At 46.8% G+C, this 13,099-nt stretch overlaps 1 protein-coding gene across 4 annotated transcripts in view; it reads left to right on the top strand.

Moving 5' to 3' along the window:
• Positions 1-1,018: 1,018 nt before the first annotated feature.
• HGF (hepatocyte growth factor) overlaps positions 1,019-13,099 on the top strand; it is a 53,647-nt gene continuing 41,566 nt past the window's right edge. For 2 of the 4 annotated variants that reach the window (XM_081879146.1, XM_081879145.1), the window contains exon 1: positions 1,019-1,305. In XM_081879146.1, coding sequence (XP_081735272.1) covers positions 1,239-1,305 — 67 coding nt within the window. In that variant the 5' untranslated portion in view covers positions 1,019-1,238. Of the gene's footprint in view, positions 1,306-7,648; positions 7,724-13,099 lie in introns of those variants that run through there. The other 2 variants (XM_081879144.1, XM_081879147.1) reach the window with 2 other exon arrangements.

Genomic DNA, 13,099 nt, shown 5'->3' with positions numbered 1-13,099 from the left:
TTTGCGCCCCTAACCCCTAACCTGCCGCCACTGCCAGCTTCTTCTTGCTGCTGCCTGGGCTGGGGTATTTACGGTAAGGTAGCCACGGCGGCGGCGGCGGGTCCGTGTCAGGTGATCTGAGGCGAGTTGCCACTGGCGCTGCCGCCCAAACGACGCCGCTTGCCCGGAGGAGGAGGAGGGCAGAGAGGCGAGGAAAATGCAACATGGCCCAGCAGCTGCAGCAGCAGCGGCAGCGGTGGGGCTGTGAGGAGGGGCTGCCTGGCGTGCCCTCCGTGGCCCTGACGCGTGGGCACCACGGCGAGCGCTGAGAGCCGCTGCCTGCTGGACGCCTTCAGCCCGGACGGTTCCGCGAGACATGGGGCTCTGCTACAGCCTGCGCCCAAGGCTCTTCGGCGACTCCGGAGGCGGCGAGCGCCCCCCCAGATGTTGCGGCCGGTGCGGCCGGCCCCCCCTGCACCCCCCATGCTACGCCACTGCATCTAGTGAAGTCCAACCCCCTGCAATGCAGGAATCCTGCCCACAGGTTCGAACCCCCAACCTCCTGGTTAACAGCCAGACCCAGCGAGCCACATGGGCATACTCACTGGCAGGAAAGCTAGCATAGGAGAGACCAGGGTTCAAATCCTCACTTGGCCATTAAGTTCCCTGGGTGACCTCACCCTCTCAGCCTAACCCACCTCACAGGGCTGTTGAGAGGAGATGTATGGGAAAGTGGGCTGTATCTTTGCAAAGGGATAACTGGATCAAGCGTCTTCCTCGTTTTCTAGGGGCAGGGCGTTCCGCGGGCCAGCCTCTCTGTGCGCACCTCCAGCCACTGGCTCGACCAAAGGGGGTCTCGGAGGGCTCGGCTGACACGTGGCTCCCCGCGTCCCGCCCGCCTGCTGCCTCGGGGCTTCCCCTGGACGCGTGTCGGGGGCGCCGCGCCCGCCTCTCCCTCCCCCGGCTTGCCCGTCGGTGTCTGCGGGGGTCCCTGCGCCCTTGGCGCTTCCCTCGGTCTCTCTCTGGACTGGCTTGGAGGAGAGGCGGGGAGAGAGAGAGAGAGAGAGGAGGGGAGTGTTGTCTCAACACTTTCTTACCGTAAGAGGGAGTTGGGACCCGGAGCTTTCCAGTTAACCACACAACCAAACTTGGCTCATCGCAATAAAAAGCAGCAGCTCGGCTCGCTGCGTCTCCTCTCTTGGCCGGCTGGGCATCTTCTCTTCCCTCCTGGCGACCGAAGCCGCCCCCCCCCAGCCCCCATGTGGACCAGCCGGCTTTTGCCCCTCGGACTCTTCCTTCACTCCATCAGCAACATCCCTTGGGCAGGTGAGTTCGGCTCCTGGTTTTCTTTTCCCTTCAAGGAGCCGGTCGGTCGTTTTCCACTCGGGACTTCTTGCCTTTTCCTTTTCTTTTTTGAACAAATGTGCTTCTTGCGTGCATTGAAAGTTCCCCACGTTTGTGTCGGAAACACGCGCACACGTGCGTGTGAACGCGCGCGAGTATGCATCTACGGGAGAGGGGGGGGGTATTGAGAATTTTCTGTGCTTATGATGTATCCAAATGAGAACTATTTCGATTTTTTTTCCCTGGGATGTCCGGAGGGCGAATGAACGTGTGAAAAGCGCCCGGCAACTAAAGGGTTAAGTTTGTTTTGCGAAGGCCCCCCCCCCCCCCGGGACAGGGCTAAAGCTACACCCCCTGATCCGTGTCCCAGGACGCTTGTAGTAGGGCATCAAATCATTCAGGTGTCTGGATCGAATATGGTTCCCTCTTATCCATGCCAGCAAGTGGCAGCGAAATAAAAATCCGCCTCAAAGCAAACCCCGTTATCCTCTCTGAGCAAGTGAGGGACCAGTGGGAGACTGGCTGGGTTAGAAATCAAAACAGAAATGTATTTTGCCCCACCTAAGTGTTCCTGTAAATACAGTAGATCTAAAAAGACTTCATGGATCTGTGCAGGAAGAGAACTCTCTGTGGATGTTGCTGCAAAATTTGTCTTGTTCTGTGTAAAGGCACTCTCTGCCCCCCCCAACCCCCCATGTCAATAGTTTTCGGAGCCCAAAGACCTACATATGTGCAATCTTTGTGAACTGGACAGATTAGCAGATCTAAGGGGAAGCGGGAGAGTTATTTCGCTGCTTGTTTCTAGGCTCTCTCAACTGTGATGGGGCAAGAGGAAACATCTGTCCCTTATTGCAGTGTAATTGATTACATGTTAAGCAGTATGAGGACAACAGTGAGCATCCTAACCTCAGGAGACCTAGTTCCAAGGCTTGGAACGAACACCTAAATGAGGGCCATGTCCTTGTGTGTGCCCAGTGCAGTAAACTGTCTATTTCTGGACCAAGTTAATTAACATTTCATCTCCGAGCCAATCAAGTTCCCGAGGCTGTGGAAAGTAGGAAGAGCAAACAAGAAGCAATCAACAACTGGAAACTGCTGACTTGGTTTTTTGTTTTCTGAGTGTCTTCCATGGGACTGGAACACCAGAGGGACGGGGCTTGTATTTCTCTGTTGTTTGGGGGATATTTTTTTATTATAAAGGAAACACGTTGGGTTTTTGTCCCTCTTTCTCTTTTTTGAAGGTAGCTAAGGCAAATGTTGTGGAAACAGATATACCTGCTTATCGGTTTGGAACCACGTGTACCTTTTTTGTAGATAACTTTGACAGCATGATGGAGCACTTTGCTAACTTCCTCTAATTTATTTATACATCTTATTAATGCAGCTTATTTATACAGCTGTGAAGAGTTGATAGTCGAGTAGTTTGTCTGATACGAAGTGCTATTTCTATTTATTTATTTTAATGATGGTCCAGGAGAACTTTAGTTTCCGTGTCACTAACATGATCTCCCCCGTACTCTCAGCATCCTCCTTGTCCTACCCCCTCTTGTCTCCTGCAATCACTTTTAACATTTGATCCCAGTTAACGTGATTTAGGATGAAGACAAGTTTTTATTTCATTTCCATCCCCAAAGTGGATCCTTGGATAGACAAATTCCATTTTATTTCAGTCTTATTTTCTCAGAATGTAAATATTTCACACGCTGGGAAAAACAATAGATTGACTCCATACAGTATTATAAACACAAATATTCCCCCCTTACAATTTATTTTCTTTATTTTCTTCTTAATTTTTTGTTATGGAAAGTGTTACTTTAATTTTTGCTACAGGATTTATATTAAAATTCTTAATATCAGTTCTCAAAGAAATAGATAGAAACTCCAGAAGCTAATCTAGTTCAGTGTTTCCCAACCCTGGGTCTCCAGCTGCTGTTGGACTACAATTCCCATCATCCCTGACCATTGGTCTTGCTAGCAAGGGATGATGGGAGTTGTAGTCCAAAAACAGCTAGAGACCCAAGGTTGGGAAACACTGATCTAGTTGATCACTGCAAGTGTCTAGGAATCAAATTGTCTTATTACATCATGGTTATGCTGCTGTTGGATATCTGGGCTGGTTTTGGATTGGTCAAGTTTTAAATATATAAACATAAATGTTTATACTTGCAAAGTAGGTTTTTGTTTGTTTCAGCCAAGAACAAGACCTCTGTTATACATCACACCTTATTTGAATTGCATCACATTCTTGAGGGCAGGGGGGCTTCAATTAAAAATGCATGCTGACTTTTTCAGTTGTGAGTTGCTCTAGATTATCTGAATCTCTTTCAATATACATGTGAATATAAGTTATGAAAAATCACAGATAAAAGTTTGTGACACTTCCCTGAGCTTTTAGAAAATCTGCTGTCTATATATCTTAGTGACAGTACACTATAGATTATAATTGCTCCTAAATATATTTTTGTGATCAACTAATTAAAAACATTACCCCCTTATATTTTGGATTTATTAAATTATGGTAACACTTTGGTGGTGGAATCTGTTGGCCAGATTTCTTCATAGTGGATTAATGCTACACCCTTAGCTCAACCCTATGCATTAGATCAGTTTGAGAGAGAATTATTAAGTCAAGGCCATTTCTGAGTTTATGATCTGCTGCACCCCATTCTCTCCGTAAGGGTGCTGTATTTGATGTGCACCAAATACAGAGAGAACCGGGAACTGTAGACTTTTAAATTGTGCTGACCTCACAAATTCCCAGCACCCTTAGCAAACTGCCGTTCCCAGGATTTCCCCTGGCTATTAAAGAGGTGCAAGAGTGCTTTACATGTATGGTGTGGGTGCTTTTGCCACAACCTCTCCAGAATACTCAGACTTCAAGTGTGTAAATAAACCATCTAACAAGGAAGCTGAGTTTCCTGCAAACATGCCTGCTCCTGGTCACATTTCATGGCATTTTCCATGTGACTCGTGTAGCCACACATCACAGATGAAGAAAATCTGAACTTTGGTCAATCAAAATATTCAGAAGCATAGTAGAGATTTTGCTGTGTCTTGTTGGCTCTGTGTTTACATAACTACATGTCATTAGCCTGCAGTGATTTATTCTTTCAGCTGTAGATTATTATTATGCCGTATGCTGTCAGCAGTTAAAATGATATTCTGCCAGTCTGAATACTGTATTCTTTTTGGATAATGGAATCCATTCGGTGCAACGTGCCAATAGCTGCTTATTGGTCACACACACACACACGCAAACTGAGAGGAGGGGAGTCCTAAAGCACATAGCATTTGATCCCCTTTATCAGAGTTCCCCCCTCCACTTTTCCTATTTAAAGCTATTTTTGTGAGCAGAGCAGCATGAGGAAAGTGGAGCTGAAGGGCTCAAGATTAGGATGTTGCGTAAAAACTGGAAAATCATCCACTGAAATCAAAGAAAGGAAAGCCTCTTAGTGGGGAAAGCTTATCTCACTCTATAACATGGTCTAAAGCTAGAGTGGAAATGTGCATTCTCTGTTATAGAGTGAGGGATCTCTGCTTCTGAGGGCTGGTGGATGGGTGTGTGAAGGCTGTTCCTCATGAAACTTTTTTAAAAAATGGGTATAGATATCAGAGAACAAAGTGCACACACACATTCTGTGAAATTTGGATGACAGATTTTAAAAGGCAGGAAAATGACAGTTTTGCTGCAGGTTTTTTTTTTTTTTTTTAAAAAAAAACACACCCCAATATGTCTACTGTGAGCAAAACGTGGTTGAACACCACCCATAATGATCAAGTATATAGAAGAACAAGCCTTGCTGGAGCAGAACCAATATGGCTTTTGCAAGGGCAATTCCAATCCAAAGCATGCCACCAAGGAATCCTAAGTAAGCTTAGCACTCATGGGATAGGTAAAGGTAAAGGGACCCCTGACCATTAGGTCCAGTCGTGACTGACTCTGGTGTTGCAGCACTCATCTTGCTTTATTGGCCAAGGGAGCCGGCGTACAGCTTCCAGGTCATGTGGCCAGCATGACTAAGCTGCTTCTGGCGAACCAGAGCAGCGCATGGAAATGCTGTTTACTTTCCCGCCAGAGCAGTACCTATTTATCTACTTGCACTTTGACGTGCTTTCGAACTGCTAGGTTGGCGGGAGCAGGGACCGAACAATGGGAGCTCACCCCGTTGCGGGGATTCGAACTGCCGACCTTCTGATCAGCAAGTCCTAGGCTCTGTGGTTTAACCCACAGCGCCACCCGCGTCCCTAGCAGTCATGGGATAGCAAATGGCAAATGCATTTCAGTGTAAACAACTTAAAGTGATGCATCTCAGGGTAAAAAAGAAAAAGAAAATTACATATACAAAAATGGCTGGTGCAGAGCAAGAAGAAACTTGCTGTCAGAAGCCCTTGAACGCTGTTATTTGACCAGAATTAGCTATTTTTTGGAACAGCAAGTCTTGCAGTCCATAGTCATGGATACAGAGGACAATGTTGGTGCTGATAATCAGACTTCAATAAGCAGCCAGTCCAGACCTGGGGAATTGGGGACTGGCTGGGGTAAGGAACAAGCAGAATTCAAGAGGAAAACTGCTTGTGGGGAATTGTGCTCACGTTGATTCTGCTTGCAGTTTTTCAAATAGGCATATTGGAACACCTCGGCTTCAAATGCACATGCCATCTTTAGTTAATATGATCTGATAAATATTGTACCCATTATAAGAAATCCACAGTGCTGGAAAGGAATCCAGTGGATATTCAATCACAGGGATAGCCAATTTGGGGCCTCCCAGATATTTGTGGACTACAGCTCCTCAAATCCCTGTCCATTGATTCTACTGGCCAAGGCTGATGGAAGTTGTAGTCCACAACATCTGGAACACACACACTGAATGGTAAGATAGAGTAAGGCAGTGGTGTAGCATGGGGGGCATGGACCCAGGTACATTTTTTAGAGGCACAACTAGGTGCCCCCACGACAGGCTCCATCACTGAGGCCAGAGCTGCGGGGAAGGAAGTCGCACCTGGATTGGGCCTTTGGGGCCTGGATCCGGAATGCAAGGAAGCTGTGGAGGCAGCTTCCTTGTGCGATGGTCCAATGCTGCCGGCCTAAGCTACCCAATGAGTTCGTGCTGGATGTGATAATTGAAAAAGGGACTTCCTACTTCTCAGATCATTGTCATAGAGAAGGTATGGGGAACTGTTGGTCCTTTGGATGTTGCTGTACTACAACTCCCATGATGTGGATGGGTCATTCTTCTTAGGGCTGATGGGAGTTGTAGGGCCAAAGGTTCTCCAGACCTGTCATAGTGGCATGTCATGTCAGTGGTTGTTGTGTTTGGGTGTTTGGCGAGGAATTGTTTTGCCTACGCTATCACACACTGTGTTAAGCTGGGGAATAGGTATGGCCATTCATTGTTCCAAACACAGGAGGGGATGTGCTGCTTCTTCCTCTTTACTCCCTGCCCTCAATTCTTAATTTGGTATGTATTTCTGTATAACTCAACTCAGGAAAATGTCATGGTGAGCTAACATTTTTTAATGAAGTCCTTCTGTGGGTTGTTCACCGTGCAGTAATATTTATTCACTTCTGCTCTCAACCATTGTTGCTTTTTCAACCTGTCATCATCATTCATTTTTTCCGTGTGTAGGACTTTGTGCACATATTATCCTCCTGGTCTTCTGAAGCTAGCCTGCCCAAACCAAACTACTTAGCTAGAAATGAGGGAAGTTAGCCTTAACGAAGCAGTGCAGGGATTTCACAGAAGAATGAGACTTCTGTATTTCCCAAGTATTAAACCTGTTCCTTTGCATTTCTACATGAGTACTACAACTGCTGCTGTAGTAATTTGAACTAGTGCAAGTGGAGAGCCATAGAATGTGGAGTTACATTTAATACTCACTGGATGTATGTCTTGCTTCATCCCTCGCCCTGATTCCAGCTGGGATGCCCAAGAAACTGGCGCCACCCCACCAATTGTTGTGTTCAGGGTTTCTTGGATGTGACACCCTGCCACACCATTACCCTCCAGGATTCTCCTTCCCAAGCAATATGGATGAATATGAATCGCATCACGCGCTTACACAGACGCAGTGTTGCGGGTTGCGAAAACTGCGGGTTGCAAACGTGCCTCCCGCACGGATCATATTCGCAACCCGAGGTATGACTGTAGTTAGTAAGTTTAGGGGCTAATGACCACAGAGCTGTATTGCTGGTAGGCAAAGACTCAGACCATAGAAATGTAATTGGTAAAGAGAGGGCTCTGTGTGATGTCATTTCCCCTTTTCTCTTGAGCAGGAAGAATCAAAGAAGTATTTCCTGTTCCTTCCCTCCCATTTTCTTCCTTGGACCAGCGAGGGGGCAGACATGCCCTCCATGTGCTCCAGCCTAGGCATATGCCTGTTTCTACTGCAAATATAAGTATTTTATCTGCATAGTTTTTTACTGCTGCTGTAACTGAGAACTGATGCATGACTATAAGTAAATAAATCATATTTTAAACTTACTCCCCAGTCTGCTGTCTGATTCTTTGTTAGGCGGGGTGAGAAAAGCAGGAGCCAGCTTAGTTTGTAGCTGGACTTGTCCAAAGCAATGCTTTACAGCAGGGGTCAGCAAACGTTTTCAGAAGGGGGCCGGTCCACTGTCCCTCAGACCTTGTGGGGGGCTGGACTATATATTTTTTTGGGGGGAGGGATTATGGCAGAGCACCACATGCCCCGGTGGTTGCTTACCTGTGTCTTACGAGCAGCAGGGGCTGACGGTGGCGGCGGGACGATGAGCAGCATGCAAAAGGGCTCCAGAGAGGGGCTGCTTAAAATGGCGGCCGCTCGAGTGCTGCTGCTGCTGCTGGCACCAACAAAGCCCAGCCCCCTTCCTCCTCTAGGCAGGGCAGGGAGAAGCCAGGAGGAGGGAGGGAGGGAGGAGGTGCCGCCACCGCCGTGTGAGGGAGGGGGAGGATGAGGGAAAGAATGCACATGCTGGTGATTCACACGGCAGTGGCGTAGCGTGGGGGGTGCAGGGGGGGCCGGCTGCACCGGGCGCAACATCTGGGGTTAGGGTTAGGGGGCGCAAATCCACGGGTTAGGGGGCACAAATTACTTGCCTTGCCCCGGGTGCTGACAACCCACGCTATGCCACTGCCACACGGCAATTCCCGGACCATCCGCAGGCCAGATCCAGAAGGCAATTGGGCCTGATCCAGCCCGCGGTCCTTAGTTTGCCTTCCCATGCTTTACAGCCTAATTCCTATGCTTCAATTTTGCTACTAAGGATGGGACTTCAAACTCTGTTCAATCCCCACACATGGGTGCCTGGAGAGATAAATTCTAATTAAACTATCCTCTCTCGTCTATTAAAACCCACTCCTCAGGACTAAGATAATAAAATTACAAGAGCTGATCTAGGGGTTGGATATGGAATTTGACTTGGGCTGAGGACACTTGAATTCAAACCCAATGGAGTGCACAGGCTACTTATATTCATTAGCAGAATAAAAACAAAAATGGCGCCAGTTATAAAATTATACATGTCACATAAGGGAACTGTTTCCTATGAAAAGGAGTGGAAACTTTGGTGACGTTATTACTGGTGGGAGGGGACGCTGAACGTCGAAACAAAAGCTTCTTATTCGTTGTTTGGAAGCCTTGTGCTGCTGTTCATCCGATGTGTATCTAGACTGATAGGCATCTACAGAGGGACAACAGCAGAACAAAACCTTATGCCAGGCTGCCAAACCACCCTGATGTGCAGTTAACCTATTCCTGGAAGAAGGAAGAAAGGGGCTGTCCCTGTCTGGGGCATCTACCTTCCAATTATAGTTAGGGTTGCCATATTTCAAAAAGTAAAAACCAGGACACCCCAAAAGAAAGACCCCGAAATTGTTCAGCTTTTTTTAGATAACACCCCCCCATGTGATTTTTCGATTGACTTGCCTATGATTCAGGACAAAGCGCCGCCTTTCAGAAATTCCCCCTGGACTTGCCTTTGAAGTCCCAGTAATGTCCAGGAAAATCCGGGTGTATGGCAGCCCTAACTATACAGTATTATAAAACAGCCTGTGTGGCTCTTTGTTACTGCCTGTTGCATTGGTAGCCCTTCTTGATGTAGGTTGTGAAGGCAACATGTACCAGAATGCAGGATGCAGATGGGGTCCTTTGGGGTCTATGTGACAACTGCACAAACAGAAGCCTCAGGAATATACTGAAAAATGGATTGCAAAGAAGATAAAAAGACAATTCAATGTATATCATAGCTGGGTAACATTCATTTCCTTGGTAAAAATGGTAAAGTGTTTAAAAATACCAAACTGCCTAAAAATTGCTTTCTCCCTCACCCATTGCTGTTTCCAGCATATTCATTGCTGTTTTCCCTTAAAAATCAATTGAGCTGGAGTTCAATTTTATTAGCCCTGGGGTTGTATTTGACTGTACTTTGTAAATCTATTTTGTAACTTTGCTGTGACCTAGTTGCGTGTGCGTGTTTTACTACAAATTACTTGATTTTTAGTATTTATTTGACTTGAATTATCCATATGCTAACAAGCAGTCTTAGACAATACCAAGATAAATTCTTTTCTTAATTAAAAACAAAACAAAACTACAGATTGCATTTTTTTAAGCTGATGGTTAAGGGCTAGTCAGTAGCTCTTTCTATAGATAAATATCTATTGACATTCCACCTACTAATGTGAAAGATGTAATCTTTTCTTTGGCATGTCTTCAGTTTTACATAAGTCCAGGGGGAAAAATGGAAGCTGTATACAATTGCCTCCTCCGTTAAAGTTCCTTTCAGTTTGGAGAGTTTGGAGATTTCATGTTTCTTCACCCCGATCTCCTAGCAGTGTGAGATTTCAGGGTTCCAGGCACTTACCCAGGGTTTGTGCTTCCTTTGTAATGAAGTGTAGCCTGGTGTCTTTATGATACATGGTTTATTTACACATATATACAACCTGAGCCTACGATGGAGGGTTTCACAGCATTAACACCTCAAGAAGGCCTTGCTTCCCCAACAGCCACAGCCTTGAATCCCAAGAGAAAGCAAACATTTTAGGGAAGGGGACCCACCCACTTGCCATCTTGCACAGATCCACGTCTTTGTTCCTCTTAATAGCCCATCACCTAGGTGATCACCTTACAAGGAAACCAGCCTGGCTTATTTTTTTAACACTTGCTGAATCCAGGAGTTAGAATGAGTTGGCATACAGCCTGCTCCCCACCCCCCAAACTTATAACACTATTTATTTCAGAGTTCCCCACCCCCTGCATAATGTGCAGCAGTACTTGGAAAAGAATGCTAGTTTCCCTGGTTATATACAGGTGGTACTTGCAACAAAATATCGCAGTATATCCACATCTCATTGCAGAAGTTCTCCTGTTCAGGGTTCTTGCCAGCCAGCCATGGCTTCCTCCAGGATACTATAAACTAAAGATCTCAAGCATTCCACTCCCTGACTATATGTTATTTTTATTTTCCAATTGACACTCAATATTTCATAGCTACTGGGCTTGCTGTGTAGGCTGTTTGGGGGCTTTGTGCACCCTCAGGATTTTTCGAAGGGTTTTTTTGATACTTCTGCAAACCTTGGGGTTCCTCTGAGCTTTCTGATACCACCCTCTTGATTCCCAGTGGCCCATTGTGGCCCTTGGTCCTGTTGGCACTAGCTATGTTCACTCTTAGAGGGGGTGAAAGCAGCAGGTTCCCAGTGAGTGATTTCTTCGTTATACTGTAGTCAGCTGCTGACTGATGGGTGCACAAGGGATTTTGAGAGGTGGGGAGGACAACCCACCTATCAATCATGTGATGTCATAATGATAATAGAATAATAGAATTGCAGAGTCTCAATAGACCATGAGGGTCATTTTAGTCCAACTCCCTGCAATGCAGAATCTTTTGCCCAACGTGGGTCTTGAACCCACAACCCTGAGATTAAGAATCTCATTCTCTGCTGCCTGAGCTGTCAGCTATCCCAGGAATAAAATGCCATGTCACCACATGGGTGGCCCTCCCCGCATGTCAAATTTGGCCTGCAAGGTTGATCTTGATAAGGATCCATGGAGCTGAAAGGGTACCCTACCCTGGTTCCAGCGTTACGTTTTTCACCATGACTCAGACACTCATTTTGTGCTTTCCTACAGAGGCCAACCTAGCAGTTTGAAAGCATGTTAAAGTGCAAGTAGATAAATAGGTAAATGGTTTTTCCGCGCGCTGCTCTGGTTCGCCAGAAGCAGCTTAGTCTTGTTGGCCACATGACCCGGATGCTGTACGCCAGCTCTCTCGGCCAGTAAAGCGAGATGAGTGCCGCAACCCCAGAGTCAGTCACGGCTGGACCTAATGGTCAGGGGTCCTTTTACCTTTTACCTTTACCTCCCCGCGGGTGAGCTCCCGTTGCTCGGTCCCTGCTCCTGCCAACTTAGCAGTTCAAAAGCACGTCAAAGTGCAAGTAGATAAATAGGTACTGCTCCAGAAGCAGCTTAGTCATGCTGGCCACATGACCCGGATGCTGTACGCCAGCTCTCTCGGCCAGTAAAGTGAGATGAGCGCCGCAACCCCAGAGTCGGCCACGACTGGACCTAATGATCAGGGGTCCCTTTACCTTTTTACAGAGGCAATTCAACACATGAAGGAACTGTGAGTGAATGATGCAATCACAAGTGGAAGGAAAGATGCTAATTAGGTGGGAAAGGCCCAAAAAATTGGCACCACGTGCAAGATCATTGCCATTTATATGGATCTCCCAGTTTTGGAACATTGGACTATGTGGAAGCATCTCCTTCATATGTGAAGGGTGCTTCAGAAGTAGACCTACCTTCATTTCTATAAGGACCAAGGGCTCAAGCTACGCAGCTGTTAACGGCCAGCCAAAAGTCTGTAGATGGTATTACAGTTCAAGGTTTAGTGTGTTGCATCCTTCAGCAGCTGCTGGGACCCCATTGCCTTGACAGGGCATTCTGCTGCTCTAATCCAGTGTTTCTGAAACTTGGGTCTCCAGCCGTTGTTGGACTACAGCTCCCATCATCTCTGACCACTGGTCCTGTTAGCTAGAGATGTAATCCAACAATGGATGGAGACCCAAGTTTGAGAAACACTGCCACTGCTATAATAACTACCATAAGCTTCCCTGTGTCGGGTGGCTTGGCAGCACCACTTAAATTTCAAAAAATACATTGGTGTATTGAGGGACCGTTGAGGGAAATTGTGGCTCCAAGCAACCCAGCGCTGAATACAGTGTTGCTGCTGCTCTCCACTGCTACCACCAGGCGGTCCCCGTACAGATATGATGGATTGCCTGGTGGCAGCAGGCTTGAAGCTGGGGGACCTGAGGTCAGGCCAGCTAGGTCTGCGGAATCTGCTGAAGGTGGGGATAGAGGAGAGGAGGGGTGCTGAGAAAGTTTCATATAACACTTAAAAACCTGTGAAGAGCCTGCGGGATCAGGCCAATGGCCCGTCGAGTCCACGTCCTGTTCTCACAGAGAACAACCAGATGCCAATGGGAAGCTTGAAACCAGAACCTGAGCAGAGCCACGACTGGCAGCTTTCTCCTTCAGGAGTTTGTAGAATCCTCTTTTAAAGCCATCCAAGCTGTCACTGAGATTGAAAAATGTGGTGGAGCCACGAGATGTAGAAGTCTACAGTTGCTTTTTAAAAAAAGGCCTTCTAGGAAACCTCTGTTGTAATCTTGATTGCTTGTGACACCTCTTTAGCTTATTACTGGTGCAATGTATTTTAGAGGAAGGAAGGAAATATTGCACAAGGAGAAACAAAAGTATACTTCGTGTGCAGTAACGTGACAGATTTCTG

This window comes from Podarcis erhardii, assembly GCF_964252035.2.
Source record: "Podarcis erhardii genome assembly, chromosome: 10".
Taxonomy (NCBI): domain Eukaryota; kingdom Metazoa; phylum Chordata; class Lepidosauria; order Squamata; family Lacertidae; genus Podarcis; species Podarcis erhardii.
This window is presented reverse-complemented; position numbering and strand designations above follow the sequence as displayed.